Source organism: Taudactylus pleione, unplaced genomic scaffold (assembly GCF_031769625.1).
Source record: "Taudactylus pleione unplaced genomic scaffold, aTauple2 ptg000066l, whole genome shotgun sequence".
Classification (NCBI taxonomy): Eukaryota; Metazoa; Chordata; class Amphibia; order Anura; family Myobatrachidae; genus Taudactylus; species Taudactylus pleione.
In genome coordinates, this window is record NW_028284468.1 from 33,716,847 (window position 1) to 33,740,951 (window position 24,105).

Below are 24,105 nucleotides of genomic sequence, written 5' to 3' on the forward strand. Positions count from 1 at the left end.
AGAGACATTTGGCGGTGGCTTACCCGTTTGCGGACAATTATTTTTCTAAGTGGGAATCCCCTCCACAGGTGGATTCTCATGTGACACGCCTGGTCTGAAGTGCCACATTGCCCATGCCCTTCATGTCCTCCTTGAAGGATGCTACGGACCGTAAGGTGGAAATCTGCCTAAAGTCCGTTTATTCCCTCGCTGGGGGGGGGGGGGGGGCAGCCAGGCCGGCTATGGCCATTTGTTGGGTAGCCAGAGCTATGGAGCGCTGGGCGGATAGTTTGGAGGCGTCTTTGGATTCCGACTGTTCGGCTGAACAGACCGAGTTGGTAGGCAATCTCCGGGATTCGGCCACTTACATCAATGAAGTGGCTTTAGATATCAGTACCCTAACTTCTCGGATTTCTTCGGCAGCTGTAGCTGCTCGTTGCACCTTATGGTTGCGATCTTGGAAGGCGGACGCTGATTCCAAAAAGGGCTTGGAAGCTTTGCCTTTTAATGGAGAAGTCCTATTTGGTCCAGATCTGGACAAAATTGTAGCCACGCTGGCGGCAGCCAAATCTGCATGTCTCCGGTCTGCTGCAGTTCCTTCCAGTTCAGGTACGTCGTCCTTTCGGCCTTACAGGGCCCAGGGTAGGCCTAAAGCACAGTCTTTTCCTCGACAGGCTGGCCCCCAAAAATCGGCCAAGCCCCGGAAACAGGCCTGGAGTACCAGACGTCCGGCCCCTAAGTCAGATGACAAGCCTGTGGCATGACGGTCCGGGCCTCCCTTTGGGGGATCCCAAAGTGGGAGGCCGCCTGCTGCAGTTCGCCCAGTGTTGGTCGGTAACCATGACAGACAGTTGGGTTCACGAGGTGGTTTCTCACGGGTATGCCCTCTCCTTTCGGCACAGGCCCCCATCCCGATTCTTCACCACGGGTCTTCCATCAGACTGGAACAAAGCCACGGAACTGCGGAAGGTTTTGCACACTATGCTCCAGGCTGGAGTTATAGTGCCTGTTCCATTCTCCCAGAGGGGCCTGGGTTTCTATTGCAATCTGTTTTTGGTGCAGAAACCCAATGGGTCGTACCGTCCGATCCTCAACCTCAAAGCACTCAACAAGTCTTTGCGGGTGCCGAGGTTTCGGATGGAGACCCTATGGTCCATCATTTTGGCGCTGGAACCTGGGGATTACATGGTGTCGTTGGACATACAGGACGCTTACCTGCATGTCCCTATTATTTTACGCCATCAATAGTGCCTCAGGTTTGCTATCCGCAACGATCACTTCCAGTTCCGGGCGTTACCTTTTGGCCTGGCGACAGCACCACGTGTGTTCACCAAGGTTATGGCGGTCATGGCGGCTTCCCTGTGGCTGCAGGGAATCCTCATGTTGCCGTACCTAGACGACCTTCTGTTGGTAGCAGGATCTCCAGAGCTCCTTCTACGCCGCTTGGACCTGACGATTGCGGTACTGCAGCGGCATGGCTGGTTAATAAACTGGCAGAAGTCCACCCTGATCCCGTCTCAGAGGATTCTACACCTCGGAGCCTTATTGGACTCCAGACAGCAAAGGATCTTTGTGACGGGGGAAAAGATCTCTGCCTTACAGTTGAGGGTGCGCAGTTGTCTTCAGAGTCGCCGTGTGTCTCTGCACTCGGCGATGAGGTTACTGGGCTCCATGGTGTCAGTATTCGACATGGTGGAATACGCCCAGTTTCACTCCAGACCTCTGCAGCAATTGATCCTGTCCAAATGGAATGGACTGCCTCAGAGTCTAAAGTCCCAGACGATGGTGCTCACTCCGGAGGTTCGCCTGTCCCTAGCCTGGTGGTTGCAGACGACCCATCTCGACAAGGGTCGTCCATTCTGGGTGGCGAATTGGGTACTGTTGACAACGGACGCCAGCCTTCGGGGCTGGGGAGCCGTCACGGGTCCACACTTGTTCCAAGGCAGATGGACTCAGGCGGAAACAGAGCTTCCAATAAACATCTTGGAGCTCCGCGCGGTTTTCAATGCTCTCCAGCAGGCACATTGGGTTCTCCAAGGTCACCCCGTGCAGGTCCAGTCGGACAACGCCACCACCGCCATAAATATATAAATCGGCAAGGAGGAACCCGAAGTCGGGCGGCGCTCGTAGAGGTGTCCCGAATCCTGGTTTGGGCGGAGCGCAATCTCCCGGCCATATCAGCAGTATTCATCCCGGGAGTCCTAAACTGGGAGGCGGACTTTCTCAGTCGCCAGGATGTTCATCCGGGGGAATGGTCTCTGCACCAGGACGTCTTTCAACTTCTGGTGGACAGGTGGGGTCTTCCAGAGATCGACTTCATCGCATCACGGCACAGCAACAAGTTGCTGGTGTACGGGTCTCGCACAAGAGACGAAAAGGCGTCTCTGGTGGATGCTCTGTCCATCCATTGGACTTTCCGGTTTGCTTATCTATTTCCTCCGTTTTCCTTTCTTCCACGGGTAATCCGCAAATTCAAACAGGAAGGAGGGACGCTCCTGTTGATAGCTCCCGCGTGGCCCAGGCGGCACTGGTTCTCAGACCTTCAGGGGCTGTCCGTGGACATTCCTCTGCAGTTGCTGTTATGACCGGACCTACAGTCAAAGGGTCCTTGTCTTCCACCCGGACCTGACTCGGCTGTCTTTGACGGCGTGGCTGTTGAGACGGCTATGTTAAGGTCCAGGGGTTTTTTCAGCTCTGTAGTGCAAACTATGCTAAGGGCTCGGAAACCATCTTCTCTGCAAGGATATACCATCGTGTGTGGCATACTTTCTTCCAGTGGTGTCGGCCGAGAGGTTATGTCCCTCGTGTGTTCCGTCTGTCTTAGAGTGTTAGCTTTCCTACAGACGGGACTGGACCATGGGCTTCGCCTTGCGTCCCTGAAGGTGCAGGTGTCTGCGCTATCAGTCTGGTTCCATCGTAGGATTGCTGCAATCCCTGATGTGCGCACCTTTATGCAAGGTGTTCTTCGGATTCAGCCACCTTTTGTTCCACCAGTGGCGCCTTGGGATTTAGCTGTGGTCCTGAGGGCTCTCCAGGGACCGCCGTTTGAACCACTGGGCTCAGTGGACCTTAAATGGCTGACAGCTAAAACAATTTTCCTTCTGGCCATTGCTTCGGCCAGACGTGTTTTTGATTTAGGGGCTCTCTCTTGTAGACCCCCTTTTCTGATTTTTCATACTAACAGGGCGGTGCTGCGCACTCGTTCTGGATTCCTTCCTAAAGTTGTTTAAAGTTTCCACATCAATGAGGAAATCGTTGTACCGGCTTTCAACTCACCTGACCTGTCAGTGGGTGAGGCCACTTTGGACGTTGTGCGGGCCTTAAGGATTTATGTTGACCGCACTTCTTCGTTTAGGAAGTCGGACGCCTTGTTTGTCCTCTATGGCTTCCGTAAAAAGGGTTGGCCTGCTTCAAAGCAGACTTTGGCAGGTTGGATTCGTATGGCCATTTCAGAAGCTTATCTTCATGAGGGCCTTCCGGTTCCATCCTCTGTGAGGGCTCATTCCACTAGGTCTGTGGGTCCTTCGTGGGCAGCTCGATGTGGTGCCTCTGCAGTCCAGATCTGCAAGGCTGCCACGTGGTCCTCTGTCCATACCTTTGTGAGGTATTACGCGTTTGACACCTTTGCCTCTCAGGATGCTTCCTTCGGGCGGCGGATTCTCCTTTCAGCACAGGAGCGTCCCCACCCTTGAAGGATACTGCTTTGGGACATCCCCAAGATTTCCTGTTGATACCCTATGGACCCTGATGTAGAAAATATGAGAGATGGTAAGAACTTACCTTTGTTATCTCTATTTCTACGAAGTCCATAGGGTTCCACAGGACTCCCGCCCTGTCACATCTGTGCTGCAGATGGGCTTTACTCTGGTCACCGGTTTTTCCGTGTCCCTCTGGTGAGAATGTGATTCTTGTGTGTGTCCAGATCTTTTTTCTCTCTTCCTTCTCCTCCTCCGGCCTATGGCTTGGTACGTAACTGAGATGCCTTGGCTCGGGGGCGGGGTATAGGAGGGGGACCCTAGTGCATCCTGGGAGGCTGAAAACTTTAACTCTATGGTGCCCGATGCCTGACGTCATCACCTATACCCCAAGGTATCCTTTGGAACCCTATGGACTTCGTAGAAATAGAGATAACAAAGGTAAGTTCTTACCATATCTCATATCTCTGTGTGAAAATATCTTATATTAAAAAAAGATCTGAAGATATTTAGTTTGTAATATACAATGTTTTTTTTCGCCAACAGATTATTTGCTGTCCAATAATCATGTGAATTCCATCATTGTCCACAAGTTTGATTTTTCTGATGAAGAGATTATGGGTTACTACATCTGCTTCCTGAAAACTCTGTCAGTGAAACTCAACAGTCACACTGTCCATTTCTTTTACAATGAGGTGGGTAGAAAACATTCTTCATACACAGGTACTGTCCTCTCGCACTTTACTGTAACTTCAGAGTGAGGACTAATGCTGGGCATACACTATACAATTATTATCTGGGCGATTTACCGAATATCAGCAGTTTGCCTAGAAAATTGTACTGTGTATGCGTGTGACCGATCTGACAAATATCTATCTGTCGGCCATGCCAGATAATTTGTAAGTTAAAAAGTAAGCCGCATCGGGAGTGTATGTGCGGCCGACCGATGGACAATTTCCTCTGTTCCTTTAGGGGGAAGGAGCAGGGAAATGTTTCCTAATCAGGGAAGGTGCACAGATATCATACACTGTGCAACATCTCACCGTGTATGTCCATGATATCTGCTGGGTGTCAGGCTGCCAGATAAAATGCCTGTTGTTCTAATGCACATTTAATCTACCAGTGTCTGCCCAGGATAAGTAGTAATTATTAATAAATTCTTTCTAGCATACCAAAAATTGAAATGTGAAAATGAATGTATTTTATCTCAAGCTGCTGCCATTCTATTTACCTCATTATCAACAGCAACCAATATCCATATGAGGTGTTTATAAAAACTGGTGCAATGGGAAGACTGCTTTCCACCTCCACCAGGATCTGTACAGATCATTCAATATTTGGAAGCAATCCATAGTGTGTGCCAGTGAAGCCTTCTCACCTATAAGAATCTGGTAAATTGGGTAGCAGACTGGATATACCAATTCCATGTATTTGAACTGATCCTCTTTGACCTTGTGAATCAGTCTTTGGAACACAACTTGATGGCATTGGGAACCCTGGAAGTGAATAAAGGGGGTAAGGTGCGCTCTGCCTGGGTGTAGTGGTAAAAACTGTTGTGTTAACGTGGGTGAGTATGGTGTGGGGTGACTGGGTATGGTGCGAGTGTTGCACTTCTGAACAGTGTGGATGGGAATGGTGCTGTGGTGATAATGGTGCGATGGGAATGAGGATGGAACCGATGGAAATGAAAGTGAAAGTAAAAGTGAAACCAGCCAGACACAGATGTGGGGGCCAAATCTTTTAATGGTGTAGTCACAGTGCTGCTCCGATGAGGTCTGGGGCAGGTAAGGGAGGCATGGTGGTGGATGGGAATGAGACTGGGGAGGTAGGTGGACCCTTTCAGGGGGCTCCTTGCCGTGCGGTTCAGTGACCAGCACGTCACCCCTGCTAGGTCTATGGTCGACAGTCTAGGATGTCTCGGGAGGTGGGGGGATGCGGAGAGTGGGTCGGAACACCTGGGCGGCGTCCCTCTTGTAGGTGAGAGTCTCAGTGTCACTTACCTACCGGTAGGTTTTGTGGTGAGAGGGGAAAGTCGACGTTGCGGCCGTTGAAGGAAAAGTGGTAGCTGCAGAATGTCGGTGAGCAAAGTCAATAGAATGCTGGTGGGTCTGCAGGTGTACGACTCTGTTGGTTGGAGGTCACCGGACCTGAGGTGGTCAGCAACCAGCGTGTGCAGCTGGTGGGATTGGTTGGCTGCTGGGTCCCCTGTGGCTGGTCCTGATGCCGCTGCGGAGCCACTGGCACGGGTGGGGGAGCCGCTAGGAGACCGGATGCAGGCGTGTGGTCTTGGACCACCCCTGGGGCTGGGTGTGGTCTGCCTGGGACACTTGGTTAGGCACGCTGGGGGAGGCTGGTCCGAGGTGCAGCCAAACACTGATGGTGTGAGCGGTGCGGACCAGCGGGCGATGTGCGGGGGGTGGCTGGCTGCATCGGCGGTCCCTGGTGGGGATGGGGAACATCGATTGAGGCAAGCCGGGATGGATGTAGGTGTCTCCTACGCATTTCAGCACGTATTGCTTCTTCAAGGAGGTTGAAGTGAGTCCACAGGAATGGAAGCATCCATCCAAATCCTGATCACACAGTGGTAGATGCAGAGTTGAATGCAAGTCTGTTTGTGGAGCATATCTTGCATCTTTTCACTCTGAGCAAGCTCCGGAACTAAGCATCTCGGGCGCATCTCCACTTGCCACTAAATAGAATTGTATTGTGCGGTAACTGGGTGTTCAAAAGGGTATTCAGAGTTGTGTATAGATGTAATTACACCTATTTTCAGACTTGCACAAAGGGTATGCATGTTTTAGTATGGACTGACTATGATTACAGCTTTGTAGCAAAGAGGACGGATAGGGGCCGCAGAGATAGGTATAACTCTGTATACTGACTATTATGGGGATTTAGTTCCCTGCATGCAATGTAGGAACAGTTACACCTGATCCACAGAAAAGGGAGGAAATTCTGAGTCTGCTTAGACATTAGGGTAGTGGCGAGAATTCCTTATGCACATGAGAGATACTCTAAGAAGAGTGACAATTTGTTATCAAGCGCTTCAGTCCAAAATGAGAGGCTTTATTTGTGGTTATGGCTTGTCATACTGATTTTTCAAAGGCATTTAATAAGGCTTTGTTTAAAGCTTGACGGCAATGCAGTATTTTAGGTAACTTTTCAAAAGAGAACTTAGTGGCAGGTGCAGTCCTCTGTTTAAGTTATCAGCACACAAATCACAATTATAGGAAATTTGTTTGCGCGTTTGCCTTGTCTTCTGGAGAAGAAAGCCTTTTTAGCGGAGAACATAATGTACTAGCTGTATGGTTTGAGCAATAACAAAAACAACATTTATTGGCCTCATCAATGCAAGAGATAGGTGTGGCACCATGTGCGTAGCCGGTAAGGGGTGGGGGGGGGGAGGTGCTTTAGACCTGCATTCACTTGAAAAGGCTAGGCTACATAGCAGTCTGTACACAGGGCACACAGTGACATTGGGGTGAGTGGTGGGTGAATAGGATAGGCTACATAGCAGTCTGTGCACAGGGCACACAGTGACATTGGTGTGAGTGGTGGGTGAAGGCACTGCTGCCACAAGCCTGTATAGCGCTGTTGGTCCTTATGCAAAGCAATGTAACTAGAACACCTCAAATAAAACAAAATGTGGGCGAAGCTAGTTTTAAAATAATCTTACCTGTCCACACATGGTGCTCCTCAAAGGAGCCCGTGTATAAATTGGCATAGCTCGGGGCGAACCTGGTCCCCATCGCCGTGCCATGTGTTTGAAGGAAAAATAATTGTGTTCTAATATAAAACGAATCGAAGATAATAAAAATTTCCTTAAATTGATATCAATACCTATATCAGAGCTAAGATAATGATTCACGGCTAATAAGCCAAATTCATGGGGAATATTAGTATATAAAGATTTGACATCACAGGTCAATAAAATGTATGAATCTTTCCACGTGATTGAATCTAAGATCTGTAAAAATTGAGTCGTATCTCTGATATAAGAGGGGAGTGAACTAAAATAGGATTGTAAATGTGAATCTACAAAAGAAGAAAGATTGGCAGTAAGTGATACTATTCCAGAAATAATCGGATGTCCTGGAGGGCATATAAGTGATTTATGCACCTTAGGTAGATGGTAATAAATCGGAATGATGGGGTAATCTATTTGTAAAAATTTATAAACATCCTTTGTGACAATACCAGAATCTAATGCCATATCAAGAAGAGTGAAAAGTTCATCTTTGAATTTGTTTGTAGGATCCATGGGTAATTTACAATAGAACACAGGGTTGTCTAATTGCCTGAATGCTTCCATTAAATAATCCTCTCGATTCTGAATCACCAAACCTCCCCCCTTATCTGCTAGTTTTATAATGATGGTTTTATCTTCCATCAAATTATTTAGGCCAAGTCTTTCATTCTTGGACAGATTGTCACGAAAAGGGCGATCAGTATTGGTACATAACTTATTGAAATCTTTCATAGTGGTAGAATAAATGCTTTCAATAAATGGTCCCCTGTGTTGGAGTGGGTAAAATTGGGATGGTCTTTTAAATTTACTGGAACTTGGTTTGGTGATATAAAAAATCGGGGTGCTTGTGGCATCTAAGTCAATATCATTACTTTCTCTGTATAATAATTCCAAGATGCCCAAAGCTTCAGTTTCGTTCTTATCTAAGACAATAGGGCAACCCCTCTATTCCTTTATGATTTAATGTTTTCATACAAAAATAACGTTTCCTACTAAGTGTTCTAATAAATTTGTTGAGATCAACAAATAACGAAAAAAGATTAGGTTTAGATGTGGGGGCAAATTTAAGACCCTTTGTTAAAAGGGTACTTTCTGCTGAAGTAAGCACTTTGGTGGATAGATTAAAAATATTAGTTCTAGTATTAGATAGTTCCACCTCACGTTTTTTGTGTGTTTTTTTTAATACCTTCTCTTCTCCCTCTGTGTCCTCGTCTCTTCCTCTTTTTGGAGTATGTCCATATCTGAGGTTTGATTTCGGAATGGTCGATTTGAGGGGAGATGGACGTCTTTTTCCTAAAAAAGTTGAGGGGGAATCTTGTGTACGACTATGTGATTGTTGTTTGTATCTGTCAGATCTGTTAAAATAAGGTCCGACAGTAGTGGCGGTTCTCTCTCTTAATACATCAAATCTATTAGGATGAATGTACTGATGTTTTGATTCATTACGGTCATACCGACTGATTTTCTTTGACCTCTCATAATTAGAAGTCTGGTACCTAGTTGAAAGGGTATGTCTCATATTTCTTATGGACTGCTGATCCTGAAAATCGGAATGAATCCTAGATCTTCTAGATTGTTTTGGTGATTCTTCTAATGTCTGGGAGGTGGTCTGGTAATGAGAATAAATTTTAGAGTTCCTATTAAAGGTGCGTACTTGATCTTTTTCATAGTCTTCTTTATCTCTAAATAATTTTTTGTCCTAAATTTGGAAAAGTGATTTTTCAAAATCCTCTAATTTAGGGGCATATTCAATTAGCCGCGGGATTTCACCCGCGGCTAATTGTCAGGCTAAAGTCCCGCGACGCGGGGTTTAACTATTCAATTAAATAGCTATTTCCCCGCGCCATTAGACTGGAACTCTCGTGCAAGAACACACTGATTCCGCGAGAACTGTGGAATCAGTGTGCAATAACCTCTCGCGTGAGGCCGAATAGGGTGGCCTCACGCTGATTTTACCTCGCACCTACATGAGGTGCGAGGTAAAGTCAAACAGCAGGGACTCGCGCGCGGGCTCTCAGGGACACCTGCGCGTGGAATCCCTGCTAATTGAATAACATCCAGCGCGACAATTAACCGCGTGGTAAACCCCCGCAGCTAATTGAATATGCCCCTTAGTGTTTAATCTAGCCTCTCTAGCTTCAAAATCTTTGTGTTTGGAGAAAGAGGCGAGAAATGTATGTATCTCTTCAATCTCGTTTTGTATTGTATTCACTTTTTGTTCTCTATGTTTAATGAGTAGACGCATAAGGGCCTTGGAACAATGGTCTAATGTGAGATTCCATTCTGTTGTAAATATGGGATCATTTTTAAAAGAACAATTTTTAAAAATTCGAAGACCTCTTAGAATCATATCCTTATCCAAGTACTTAGAGTAATTTGATCCCACCAATGTCTTGTTTCTGACATGGACAGATCTTCTAAGTTATTAAACAATTTATGCATATCTGGTTCTATTAATTCTGACTGCATCATATTAGTATATGAATCATTGTTTAAATAGTTCTGTCTACGTTCTAAACGTTCAGAGAGACATTTAAGTGTGGCCATGTTACAATAAATAAAAATTTGATTTTATTTAAACTTTTATCAAATCAATGTTCAAAAAAAAAATATATATATATATGAGAATAATAATTACAATTTATTGGTAATGCATTTGATGCTGACCCACAATAGTCAATATGGAAGTACAAAAGAAAAACACAATAAGGGACGCACCAAATAATGTAAGTGTGCAAACAAGCAGCAGCTCACCCGCAGGATAGGCTAATCTATAAAATGGGCAAAAAAGACAAGGAAAAGACAGGGAGCGCTAGTATGTAAAGCACTATTTGACCTATTATATAATAGAGTCAAATAAAATCTGAATAAGTAGAAATAAACATATAATGTAATAAAAATTGATCTGAAGAATAATGAACATAGTGATATTACATTGGCATTGATAAAAGAACAATATATCAATGAATTTAAAAAATTAATACTCATAACTGAATAGTAAAACAAAATATTGGAAAATGGTTAGCGTCCTGATGTGAGCATCTGCTCTGTAATCACAGTTTGTCCCAGCCGGGAAAAAATAATGATGGTAAGTATGTGGAAAAAAGGATATATCTCTTTGGCAGCTTGTGACAATGACAATTCTCTCAAGATGTATAAAATGATCAGAACAAATGCTGGAAGCTACTATGAGATGATCTTTCCCAATAGGAGCTAATTGTAATTGTGGTGAGGATCCGATATTCCACAGGTGTCAAATAAATTGCTGTGTCTCAACAATGAAGTGATAATACGGGAGGCTGCTCCGTAGGTCCAGCACGCTGCCCGGTGGACCGCTTCTCCCACAGCGTGTGCACCGTCTGTGTGGGTGCCCGGCAGGGTGGAGCGGACTCCCGCAGCACGTGCAGTGTCCATGCAGATGCTCGGCAGAGTGTAGCAGTCTCCAAGGTGCAAGTCCTGCAGTGGGGCATCTGCTGCTCGCGGCAGGAGTGACCGTGGTGTGGAGAAAGTCCAGCCGTGTCTGGCGGTCTCCCAACACTCGTTTGAATTCAGCACTGCCCAAGGTGGCAGTGGATGCCGCGGTGTGTGAGATAGAGGTGGATATGGATCCGTCTGAGAAATGGTCTGGTAGTGACAGTTCTAACGCGTTTCTCGGCCTAAAGCACTGGCCGTTTCCTCAGAGGCAATGCGTCTCACTGTTGCCAGACCTGTCAAATATAGTACTGGTAATTAATGCGACTGATTACAGGTGTTAACTTGATTAATAAAATTGGTTAAATTGTCAGCATATGTTTTCCTTTATAGACACCTTCATCACTGCATATTGGTATAATAGGTGCATGTTGTCTTAACCTGTAAGTGGTTAAGAAATAGGTTAATCTACAAAGTATACATTATACATAGAGTCCTCCCAAACATAATTAGGTTTAAACATTAACATACTAATCAGTACATTGTTACTACAATTGAATCAATATCTAAATCACATGAAATATACATTAAAGATAGACATATAAATAAATACATATGATATAAGAAATAATCCTATATCCATATAAAAAAAGACTAAATATATAATAACAAGGTGATAAATAAATAAATGAGTGGTAATATGGACAATACGAATATATTTAAAAATGCATATAATTAATAAATAGATACAATATATTGGATAAATAATATACAAATATAACTGGCTTCTATTATTACAAATATAAGAGTATAAATTAAAAATAAATAGATATATCCCAATGAGGGAGGACTCTATGTATAATGTATACTTTGTAGATTTACCTATTTCTTAACCACTTATAGGTTAAGACAACATGCACCTATTATACCAATATGCAGTGATGAAGGTGTCTATAAAGGAAAACATATGCTGACAATTTAACCAATTTTATTAATCAAGTTAACACCTGTAATCAGTCTCATTAATTACCAGTACTATATTTGACAGGTCTGGCAACAGTGAGACGCATTGCCTCTGAGGAAACGGCCAGTGCTTTAGGCCGAGCAACGTGTGAGAACTGTCACTACCAGACCATTTCACAGACTGATCCATATCCACCTCTATCCCACACACCGCGGCATCCCCTGCCTCCTTGGGCAGTGCTGAATTCAGACGAGTGTCAGGAGACCGCCAGACACGGCTGGACTTTCTCCATACCACGGTCACTCCTGCCGCCAACAGCAGGTGCCCCCCTGCAGGACTTGCACCTTGGAGACTGCTACACTCTGCCGAGCATCTGCACGGATAGTGCACGTGCTGCGGGAGACCGCTCCACCCTGCCGGGCACCCACACAGACGGTGCAGACGCTGCGGGAGACGCGGTCCACCGGGCGGCTTGCTGGATCTACGGAGCAGCCTCCCGTATTATCACTTCATTGTTGAGACACAGCAATTTATTTGACACCTGTGGGATATCGGATCCTCACCACCATTACAATTAGCTCCTATTGGGAAAGATCATCTCATAGTAGCTGCCAGCATTTGTTCTGATCATTTTATACATCTTGAGAGAATTGTCATTGTCACAAGCTGCCAAAGAGATATATCCTTTTTTCCACATACTTACCATCATCATTTTTTCCCGGCCGGGACGAACTGTGATTACAGAGCAGATGCTCACATCAGGACGGTAACCATTTACCAATATTTTGTTTTACTATTCATTTATGAGTATTATTTTTTAAATTCATTGATATATTGTTCTTTTATCAGTGCCATAGTAATATCACTATGTTCATTATTCTTCAGATCAATTTTTATTAAATTATATGTTTATTTCTACTTATTCAGGCTACATAGCAGTCTGTGCACAGAGCACACCGTGACATTGGTGTGAGTGGTGGATGAATAGGATAGGCTACATAGCAGTCTGTGCACAGGGCACACAGTGACATTGGTGTGAGTGGTGGATGAATAGGATAGGCTAGCAGTCTGTGCACAGAGCACACAGTGACATTGGTGTGAGTGGTGGATGAATAGGATAGGCTACATAGCAGTCTGCACACAGTGACATAGGTGTGCATGGTGGATGAATAGGATAGGCTACATAGCAGTCTATGCACATTGCACACAGTGACATTGGGGTGAGTGGTGGATGAATAGGATAGGCTACATAGCAATCTGTGCACAGAGCACACAGTGACATTGGTGTGAGTGGTGGATGAATAGGATAGGCTACATAGCAGTCTGTGCACATTGCACACAGTGACATTGGTGTGAGAGGTGGGTGAATAGGATAGGTTACATAGCAGTCTGTGCACAGGGCACACAGTGACATTGGTGTGAGTGGTGGATGAATAGGATAGGCTACATAGCAGTCTGTGTACAGGGCACACAGTGACATTGGGGTGAGTGGTGGATGAATAGGGTAGGTTACATAGCAGTCTGTGCACAGGGCACACAGTGACATTGGTGTGAGTGGTGGATGAATAGGATAGGCTACATAGCAGTCTGTGTACAGGGCACACAGTGACATTGGTGTGAGTGGTGGATGAATAGGATAGGCTACATAGCAGTCTGTGTACAGGGCACACAGTGACATTGGTGTGAGTGGTGGGTGAATAGGATAGGCTACATAGTCTGTGCACAGGTCACACAGTGACATTGGTGTGAGTGGTGGGTGAATAGGATAGGCTACATAGTCTGTGCACAGGTCACACAGTGACATTGGTGTGAGTGGTGGATGAATAGGATAGGCTATATAGCAGTCTGTGCACAGGGCACACAGTGACATTGGGGTGAGTGGTGGATGAATAGGATAGGCTACATAGCAGTCTATGCACATTGCACACAGTGACATTGGGGTGAGTGGTGGATGAATAGGATAGGCTACATAGCAATCTGTGCACAGAGCACACAGTGACATTGGTGTGAGTGGTGGATGAATAGGATAGGCTACATAGCAGTCTGTGCACATTGCACACAGTGACATTGGTGTGAGAGGTGGGTGAATAGGATAGGTTACATAGCAGTCTGTGCACAGGGCACACAGTGACATTGGTGTGAGTGGTGGATGAATAGGATAGGCTACATAGCAGTCTGTGTACAGGGAACACAGTGACATTGGGGTGAGTGGTGGATGAATAGGGTAGGTTACATAGCAGTCTGTGCACAGGGCACACAGTGACATTGGTGTGAGTGGTGGATGAATAGGATAGGCTACATAGCAGTCTGTGTACAGCGCACACAGTGACATTGGTGTGAGTGGTGGATGAATAGGATAGGCTACATAGCAGTCTGTGTACAGGGCACACAGTGACATTGGTGTGAGTGGTGGGTGAATAGGATAGGCTACATAGTCTGTGCACAGGTCACACAGTGACATTGGTGTGAGTGGTGGGTGAATAGGATAGGCTACATAGTCTGTGCACAGGTCACACAGTGACATTGGTGTGAGTGGTGGATGAATAGGATAGGCTATATAGCAGTCTGTGCACAGGGCACACATTGACATTGGGGTGAGTGGTGGGTGAAGGCACTGCTGCCACAAGACTGTATAGCGCTGCTGGCCCTTATGCAAAGCAATGTAAGTAGAACACCTCAAATTAAACAAAATGTTGGCAGAAGCGATTTTATCATGGGCGACGCTAGTTTTAAAATAATAATGTGACAAGAATATGCCCAAGAAGTGTACAAATTTTGGTTTCCCTGTAATGGGTTAGAAGGTGATCACTGCAATTACATTTTAGAGTACATTCTGAACAAGACCCAGACTTTCCTACCAATATAGATCTGTAGTGTAGTTCATGCTTATGACACGCAATCCTTAACAAGATAAATACAAGGGACTGCCTGAAAATAGTTTATTAATGAGTAAAGTTTCAAAGAATTGCATTGAGGTAAAGCCATTTGTATTCCCATGTATTTAAAAATACAAAAATGAAAGGAGGTTATGTTTATCAGTGTAAAATAAGACCTCATCCCCCACCAACTAATGTGAGTACTTAGATTTTCACATTTGCGACTATTTGGACGCTATCATCATTAATTTTACTGTCTTTACTATCAGCTTTACAGTTGCACCTGGGTCAGAGCTGAGGAGAGTTGGACCCCTTCAGGGCACTACTTTTGAGACTTTACGTTGGCTGTTTGTCTTAACTTGAGACATATAGTCCAGTACACACTTTAACTGCACTCTTTTGTGGCTGCACCCACTTCCTGCGATTCTATGCCCATTCCGTCCCATGTCTCAGGCCCCTAGTTGCAAGCAGTGTCCAGTCACTCTTTCAGGCTGTAAAAAATCATTTATTGCAGAAAGCCTCGAATCTGCAATGTAAAAAATTGCAACTTGAGACGAAAAAAAAAAATTCTCAAATTGCGTTTCGGATTGACTCTGAAATAAGGCCCATTGGGGGCAATTCAGTTCAGTACGAGGTGAATAGCGCCGGGAATTTGGTCCTGGAACTATTCAATTCACCTCACTGTTTAAACCGACTATAACAACTTAAGGGCCGGATTCAATTAGCTGCGAGAAAGCACTATTCGCCAGTTTTGGTGCAATGTTTTCGTGGCTTTTGTCTGTGCATGCTCTCATTTTTCGCACTATCCTATTACAAAAGGCACAACAATGCATTAGTGCGAAATCTGCGCATGGTGAAACCAGCCAAAACTAAAGCAAATTTTTGGGGAAATCAGCCTGTACCCCATAAAAAGCCTAACTGACATGGTAAATCAATATAGAAGTGTATTAGTGGACCTAATAAAAGTATTTTGGGTTAATTTGTGTCAAATGGCTGTTATACAAATATGCATATAAGTATGGAAAACTGATAAAAAGCAATATTTTTTGAAGAAAATAATTGCTGCAGTTACATTGGGGGTACATTAAAGTGGATGCAAGTATATTTTTATGTATTAAAAGTGCACTTTTAAAATGTTAAAAATACACCTGGTGCAGCCACCTGCAATGTTTCAAACACTTGTCCCATCCATACAGCCACCCATAATATTTCACCCAGTACTTTAAACCCATTTTCAAACTATTTATACATTTTGGCCCCAAAAATGAAATGTCATTATTAAGGGGAACTAAGTTGAATAAGTTTTTTTTTTTTTGCCTTTTTAGTCAATAGGGGAGGGGGTGTCCAATGGGTTCTGAACCAAGTCCCCACAATTTTAGCCAATATTAAGGATTTTGCACAAGTTTTCACCTGTTCTGAGGTGGTGAAAACAATTTGCCGGTTTTTGTCTATAGAGTTTTCGCACATGCGAGAACGTCAACAATAGGATTGCACGATACTCCGTTTTGTGCGAAAAGTTCACCCCTGCGAACACTTATTGCCAAAATGCGGCTTTTCGCGGCCCTAAGTCGGAGAATGACAGTTCTCGCGACTGAATCTGGGTGTTTAGTTGCGAGAACCAGCATTCTCCCCCTAAAGTGCCGCGGCCGGCACTTAATCGGATTTCTGCTTGCTCCCTTAGGAGCACGCTGAATTGAATCGCGCCCATTGTGTCTACGTCAGCATCCCCTGCCCTGTCTTCAAAAGTTTTAACTTGGCATTGTAAGGTTTGAATAGTCATCAGTCACTCAAGCCGCTTTTCTGAGTACTTTTTGCAGTCCTGAAGTTTATGGTGATCCTAGATGATTAAGGCAGTCTTCTGGCATCGGGTCCGTTTCACCTATCATGGTTGCTTGACAGTTGGCAATAGCGACCATTATTATGAATGCAAACGCTGATTGTTTTTAAGGAGGCTCAATATCCTAGGTTTCAATTAAACTGAAGACCATAACGCATAGACCTATTTATGTTCATAGTCTTCCACTTTTAAAACAAATCTATTATATTCTCCATAAACTGAATCTTGACCACAATATACAGTAAGTACTGTATATGTGGCCTTTATGTCTCCATACCGATTAAACCCCTTCCATACAGTCTGGAAGCAGTGTCTTAAATTTACGTAACAAATATATGAATAGGAATTTGGCTTTATTTGTAACAAGATATTACATCTACACTGCTGTTCTCTTGCTTTCACCGAGAAACTATTGATTACTAATGCTTTGGGAGTGAATTGAATACATTAATCCTTATCCAATCTCATCACTTATATTGCCAGTGCCCTGTTTTTTAATCATTTGGCTTATGAAAGAAAGGCACATAACAAACAGTGTCAATTAATAGCAGTAAAACTGGACCAAACATCCAAGCTGGGAAGTACATTTAGTAAAATACAATATTTGTTCTATCAAATTTTGATATAAGTTAGAAGAGAAAAGAACCAGAGGCAGTGTGGCCATCCGCAGAGGGAGGGTAGAGGAGAGAATGTCGGAGGATGGAGGAGTAGGGAGCACTGACCCTCAGACGTGGAGAAAGGAATACAAATCTTAAAGTATGCAGCCCAAGGTTCACAGACTATGAGAGAAGTTATGGAGGATGCTTGTGATTTATTCCATTTGATAGGTGCGTCGGGTTCGCTTAATAATCACTTGCAAACCAAGAATTAAATATTGCAACCAGTCCGATGCTATTTTGCATTTAGCCATGAAGCAATATGATTAATTTAATTTCTGTTTGTGTTTTGTGTCCCATGGAACGCTTAGTGGGAGGAGGAGGATCCTAGGAGAAATTATCTAGGTTCAGGAGAGAAGACAAATAGCACTTGATGTCCCATAGAAATGTAGACTTACAGGACAGTGCCAGCAGCAAGGTGATCTGCTCAAAGGAAATGTATGCAGTGTGGGAGGGGCTAGGTACCACCTGTAAAGGAGCTTGTGGGCATTCTCATTTTTACACATATGGAGTTAGAAGCTGTATTTTTCGAGCTCTATCCCAGATCCGTTCTTAGAGTCCAGTGGGGTAGGGCCCAGCAGTTTCTGTTAAACTAACAGAATAAATTTGCTAAAAGTGCTCATGTGAAATACGGAATTCATCTTTAATGAAAGGTGGGGTCTCTGCCAGTGTCGTCATGGTATTTAATGCCTTAATGGAGCCATGGCTCAAAGGCTGCGATATGATTTCCAAGGGAAAAGTCTAGTTATTTAATATCCAGACCTGAGTGGCAGGTGTTGGAGCCAGGTTAAACTGTTGTTTAGCCCTCTCCCAAAAATGTAACATGTAAGAAATCGTTGTCTGATGTAAGGCCATATAAATGCTTAGTCCTTTGAAACCAAAGAAGAGCGGAGACTGATGCTTTTTTTAGACTCACAGATTTGATTGAGGCTCATAAAATCGGGGCAATTACTGTACATACAGTGCCTTTCAAAAAAGTATTCACACCCCTTTGCATTTTTCATGTTTTGTAGCCTCACAACCTGGAATTAAAATGGTGTGCATCATTTCTTTCACAGAACATGCCTACAACCGTGAAGTTGTTTTTTTATTATATTGTGAATCAAACAACATTTAGGACAACATAACCGAAAACTTCAGCGTGCATAACTATTCACCCCCCTAAAGTCAGTACTTTGTCGAGCCACCTTTTGCGGCAATTACAGCTACAAGTCGCTTTGGATAAGTCTCTATGCGCTTGCCACATTTTGCCCCTGGGATTTTTGCCCATTCCTCAAGGCAAAACTGCTCCAGCTCCTTCATGTTGGATGGTTTCCGCTTGTGAACAGCAATCTTCAAGTCTGACCACAGATACTCAATTGGATTGAGATCTTGGCTTTGACTTGGCTATTCCAACACATTTAAATGTTTCCCCTTAAACCACTCGAGTGTTGCTTTAGCAGTATGCTTTGGATCATGGTCCTGCTGCAAGGTGAACCTCCCGCCGAGCTCTATGGAGTGTACAGCTTATTGTGGTCACATGCACAGATACACCAGTCTCTGCTGTGGAACTCTGCAGCTCCTTCAGGGTTACCTTTTGGTCTCTGCGCTGCCTCTCTGATTAATACCCTCCTTGCCCGGTCTGTGAGTTTTGGTGGGCGGCCCTCTTTTAGCAGGTTTGTTGAAGTACCATGTTCTTTCCATTTGATGGTGATCCGGGGGATCATCAAAGATTTAGATATTTTTTTATAACCCAACCCAGAATTGTACTTCTCAACAACCTTGTCCCTGACTTGTTTGGAGAGTTCCTTGGTCTTCATGGTGTGATGCCTCTTGCTTAGTGGTGTTGCAGCCTCTGGGGCCTTTCAGAAAAGGTGTGTTTATACTGACAGATCATGTGACACTTAGATTTCACACAGGTGGACTTCATTTCACTAATTATGTGACTTCTGAAGGTAATTGGTTGCACCAGAACTTTTGAGGGGCTCCATAGCATAGGGGGTGATTACATATGCACATTCCAATTTTCAGAATTTTATTTCTAAAGATGCTTTTTTATATATTATTATTTATTATTACCTGTTATTTATATAGCGCACACATATTCCGCAGGGCTTTACAGAGAATATCTTGCCATTCACATCTGTCCCTGCCCCAGTGGAGCTTACATATTTTTCTCATTTCACTTCACCAAATTAGACTATTTTGTGCAGATCCACCACATAAAATTCAGATAAAAATAATAAATTACAGGTTGTAATGTAACAAAAAAGGTAAAAAGCCAAGGGGGGTGAATTATTTTGCAAGGCACTGTAGCACATGTTGAGTGAGCTGTGCATCTTTATAATTCCCCGAGTTAATCTTTGTAATATGCAGTCTGATGCTGTGGAGATTATTTTGCCAATTCAGTTGTGAGGTGCAATGGCATAAAATTTGAACACAGTTGGTAATTGGTATAGGGAGGGTCTGGAATAAATAAAGCAAATGCTTCAGAATATTCATCTTGATTGCTGTAATCTGACCCAGCCATGAGCAAAAGTTATTTTAAAGTTGTTATACTATAAACCTCAACCTATGTACTGATCTGTACAAATCATATATTTTGTCTATAATGAGTCAAGAATGAGGTGGCTAATTTTTGATTCTATGGGGTAATTAGCCGCGAGTTGGGGTTAGTGTATCTATATGTCGCACTTATGATAGCTCTGCACTGAATCTACAAGTCCTGGGCGAGATCAGCCTGCAAGTGGGGTGAGTTACCGACGGCAAGTGGTGTACGGTTACCGGCATTTCCACGTCGTTGCAACAGCAACTTCCCCCACCTCGTGGCTAATTGAATTGACCCATGTGTGTTTCTTTTCCTGTCATTCGAGTTCATTGACTAACCTGTGATGTACCAACCATGCTTTGCCACAAGAGGGCAGCCGTTGCTTATATTTATCAACATTGTAGCTTTCATATACTGTATATATTTTTTTTTTCTAATTTGAAGTTTTAAAAAATAAATAAAATCTTCAAACGTCATGTGAAATAATCATCTTATCATGCATATGAACATGATATTGTCTTATTTTATATTGATGTTTTAACATAGAAATTCTGCTGACTGTTGATGGGGTGACTGTGGGGTTGATGTATCAAGCAGTGATCAGAGTGGAGAAGTGAATCAGTGGAGAAGTTGCCCATAGCAACCAATCAGCTTTGAAGTAGCATTTATCAAGTAAAGTTTATAAAATAATAGGTAGGAGCTGATATGTTGCTATGGGCAACTTCTCCACTGGTCCACTACGCCACGTTTTTTACTGCTCGATACATAAACCCCTGAGTGCGTGTGATGCTGCATAAGGACATTTATTATTGTTTATAATATACTACAGACAAATGAGTTCCATATGAAGACATGAAACAGAAGGTAAAGATGGTCCTGCCGAATTGAGTTTACCATATTAAACGTGGGGACCAATGGATTCATGAGATAGTGGAATGCATATTTGTAGCAGGTGGTAGAGAGAGTGTGCGCGTGGCTGTTAGGCAGCAGCATCCTCCACCAATAATAACACGGCCATTGGCGACTAGCATTTATGTGCAGCTGTGGGTAGTAATATCACTATATGAATGAGAATCACATTCATCTTGTCCTACAGTACATTGTACTGCAGCTTTGCTAATCCATAACAGAAACCTTAGTTAGGCAGCTGCCCTTTTTTGTCACACTATTCATTAAACTTCTTAAAAGAATAGTTGCAAATGTTACTTAGGAACCATTCATCACTAGGTAATCACAATGAATTCAGACCATGGAACATGTTGGCAGTAGAAGTACCTTTCAGCAAGCAGTATGTTATCATATCCGGACAGAGCCTTTGTTAGATAAGTAAGCTTGTAGTTCACCACTAGGCTATTAGCGAAGATAATCTGCTAAGAACAGCTGATTTGCTGGGTAGTTTGCAGGATATTGTTGTTGTTTTAGTGACTTGGAGCAAAGTGAGACGGAATAACCGTATCATAGAGTGCTTCTGCACTCAAAACATATGAAGTGTGTCTGTATGGAAGAAAAAGGTATATTGGAGTCTAGAAAGGAGAAAAGTCAGACCAGACCAAGTAGATATTCTCAAACTATATGTAAGAAAACACTCACAGATGTGTAGCATGATTTGTCATCTATACTATCCATGCCTGCAAAACCCATGTACAGTATGATGCAAATATTGTAATTGCACCAGTTTGCCTTTAATTGATGACTGTGTGGACTCCTCCCAGTTGAATTGGTCTATGTGAGTAATAATTTTCCATTTAGATTAGCCCTTTACCATTGGGGGGGTTGTTCAGTGAAAGTCAGACATATGGTAGAATCATTTATTTCTACCTTAACTTTCTCCTGAACAGCCCAGATGCCTTTAATTCAGGTTGGAGGCCCTGTATATATAACACAACGTTAATTTACTCATAATCTCCCACATTTGTTATTGCAAACATTACTGGTCTTCCCCAAGACAGACTCTCACCACTACAATCCATTTTGAATGCAGCTGCGAGGCTGATCTTCCTCACTAAACGTTCATCGTCTGCTACTCCGCTAATTCGGTTACCTCTTTACTACCGAATTCAATATAAAATACTTTCTTACATATACTGTGAGACTATTAACCAAACTACACCGATATTCATCTCTTCACTTATCTCAAAATATCTCCCAACCCGACCTCTCCGCTCTGCAAAAGTTCTCTCTCTCTCATACTCTTATATCACCTGCTCCCAGGACTTTTTTCAACCCCATCATGTCAGATTTTTGTTAAATTTGGTAGGATGGTAGATGACATAAAGTAACTTCATACGTAAAATGTTAGCCCTCTCTGATAGTGTTCATGCAAAAGGGTTGCAAACCTGACAAAAAGTGTAAACTATTCTTGCAAGGTCAACTAGAACGAATCAAAACTTTACTTCTAATTGTGGTAGAACTTTCATGTTGGTCTTATTTTGCAGCTAAGGGACCACAGTTTTCATAACAATAGATTTATATTTAAATATTGACTTATACAGTTAAATACAATCTCTCTTTGGTATAAGTTTCATTTAGGGAAGACTTTGGGAACCGGAGAAAAAAAAATTATTAAGTACAGTAGTTGAACCCTTCTCACACTAATCTTGCAACTGGCAAGTTCAGACTTGTCTTCGAGTGTCTCTCTGTATTCTAGGGATGGCCATCATTGGTACAATATGGTGAACCATTGATGGTTTGCACCACTCGATGGCCACTGCTGCTAGGTGCCTGGCAAGCCGTGGGCCAGTCAAAAATGGGGCGGAGTTTAGAGGCCTGCCAGGAGGCAGGGCTTAGCTCCGTACTTTGCCATCAATATTTGTGAACTATCGATGGTCGATACTGTGTTCTTAAGAGTCTGGCTGCAGCTTTTGCATGGAGAACTAACGATACAAGGGACTAAGACCATTTATCTAATACAGTTTATCAGTGGATAGTGGTAGTTTGATCAAGAGTGTGGCAAATGGATAAGAAGTACATTAAGACTCAGTGCTGCAACGCATTTGATATTAAAGGGCACAGCGGCAGTAGAAAACAATTATCAGGCACAGGTTCCTCAGCTGGAATATGGAATATATTTTTTTTACAACTTCTGCAATTTTTACAGATTTCATTTTACAATAGTTTTCTTCTTTCATTCTTTTCCTCTTGATAGGTGATGCTCCCACACTTCTTAAACTTTCATTTAATGATTGCAAAGCTGATTCACTCCTGCATGTTGCCACTTCTATGTCCCTTTCCTCATCAATTGATGTGCTTGGTCCTTCCTCAGCAGTTAAAGAATCCCTTTTAATTCATTTCCTACAATTATCACAAATCAATTGATCACTATTGACATATGGCTGTATTTTAATCATCCATGGTAGTACCAGCCTTAATTGTTTTCTACTGCTGCTATGTCCTTTACTATCAAATGGGTTGCAGCACTGAGTCTTAATGAACTTCTTATCCATTTGTCATGCTCTTGATCAAACTACCACTATTCACTGATAAACTGTATTAGATAAACCAGAGGTTCTCCAAACGAGGTCCTCAGTGCACCCCAACAGTTCAGGTTTTAGTGATATCTATGGCATAGAAAAAGAGAAGCCTGGGGAGGACAAGCAGATGGGCTGTGACGGGGGTGGGGCCTGATGGGTCACGTCATTAAGCCCCGCCTCTTTGGTAAATTCCGCGATTGGCCTAAATTTAAATAGGGGGCGTGGCTACATGATGCGATTCATGGAAAATCACACCATTAAGCCCTGCCCCCTACTCGGGGACCCGCGATCGCCGCGGAAATTCTCCCCATTCTGCCCACTTCACTAGGAAGTGGACAGAATGTGGGACAAATGCCTATCCGTGCGGGGGGAAACACCCGAAAAATCAGGAGCCTCCCGCAAAAACCGGGAGAGTAGGCATGTATGATCTATGGTTGAGCACAGGTGGTTAAATAAAACTGACTGAGGTACTAATTAAGTCACCTGTGGTCAATCATGGATATCCTTAAAACCTGGACTGTTAGGGTGCCTAGAGGACTGAGTTTGGGAACCTCTAAGATAAATGTCTAAAGCTGTGTGTACACCTTACAGATATATCTGCAGATGATGGTTATTCATACACACTGAACAACCGTCATCTGGCCATGGGTCCCGCTGATGTGGCGCCCCCCTCCCCATGGCCTCTGCAGCAAATGTACTGGCGGACTGCAGATATATCGGGCATTGGCTGTGTAGCACAGCCGACGCAATAGGTCAGTGAACGACGTCGTTCAGACATATCACTAGTACGCACTCGCCAATGCACACAAGATATATTGCCCTATCAATTGATCGGCCAATATATTTGCCAGTGTGTACCCAGCATTGGTCCCTTGTATCACTAGTTATCAATGCAGAAGCTGCAGCCAGACTGAGAAGAACACAGAGAGAGACACTACAAGA

The 24,105-nt window shown here is 43.6% G+C and overlaps 1 protein-coding gene across 6 annotated transcripts in view; it reads left to right on the forward strand.

The window, feature by feature from the left end:
• Window positions 1-24,105, forward strand: part of CLEC16A (C-type lectin domain containing 16A) — a 437,038-nt gene that overhangs the window by 26,323 nt on the left and 386,610 nt on the right. For all 6 annotated transcript variants that reach the window (XM_088466918.1, XM_088466921.1, XM_088466922.1 and 3 more), the window contains exon 4: window positions 4,221-4,369. In XM_088466918.1, the coding sequence (XP_088323044.1) occupies window positions 4,221-4,369 (149 nt within the window). The remainder of the gene's footprint in view (window positions 1-4,220; window positions 4,370-24,105) is intronic.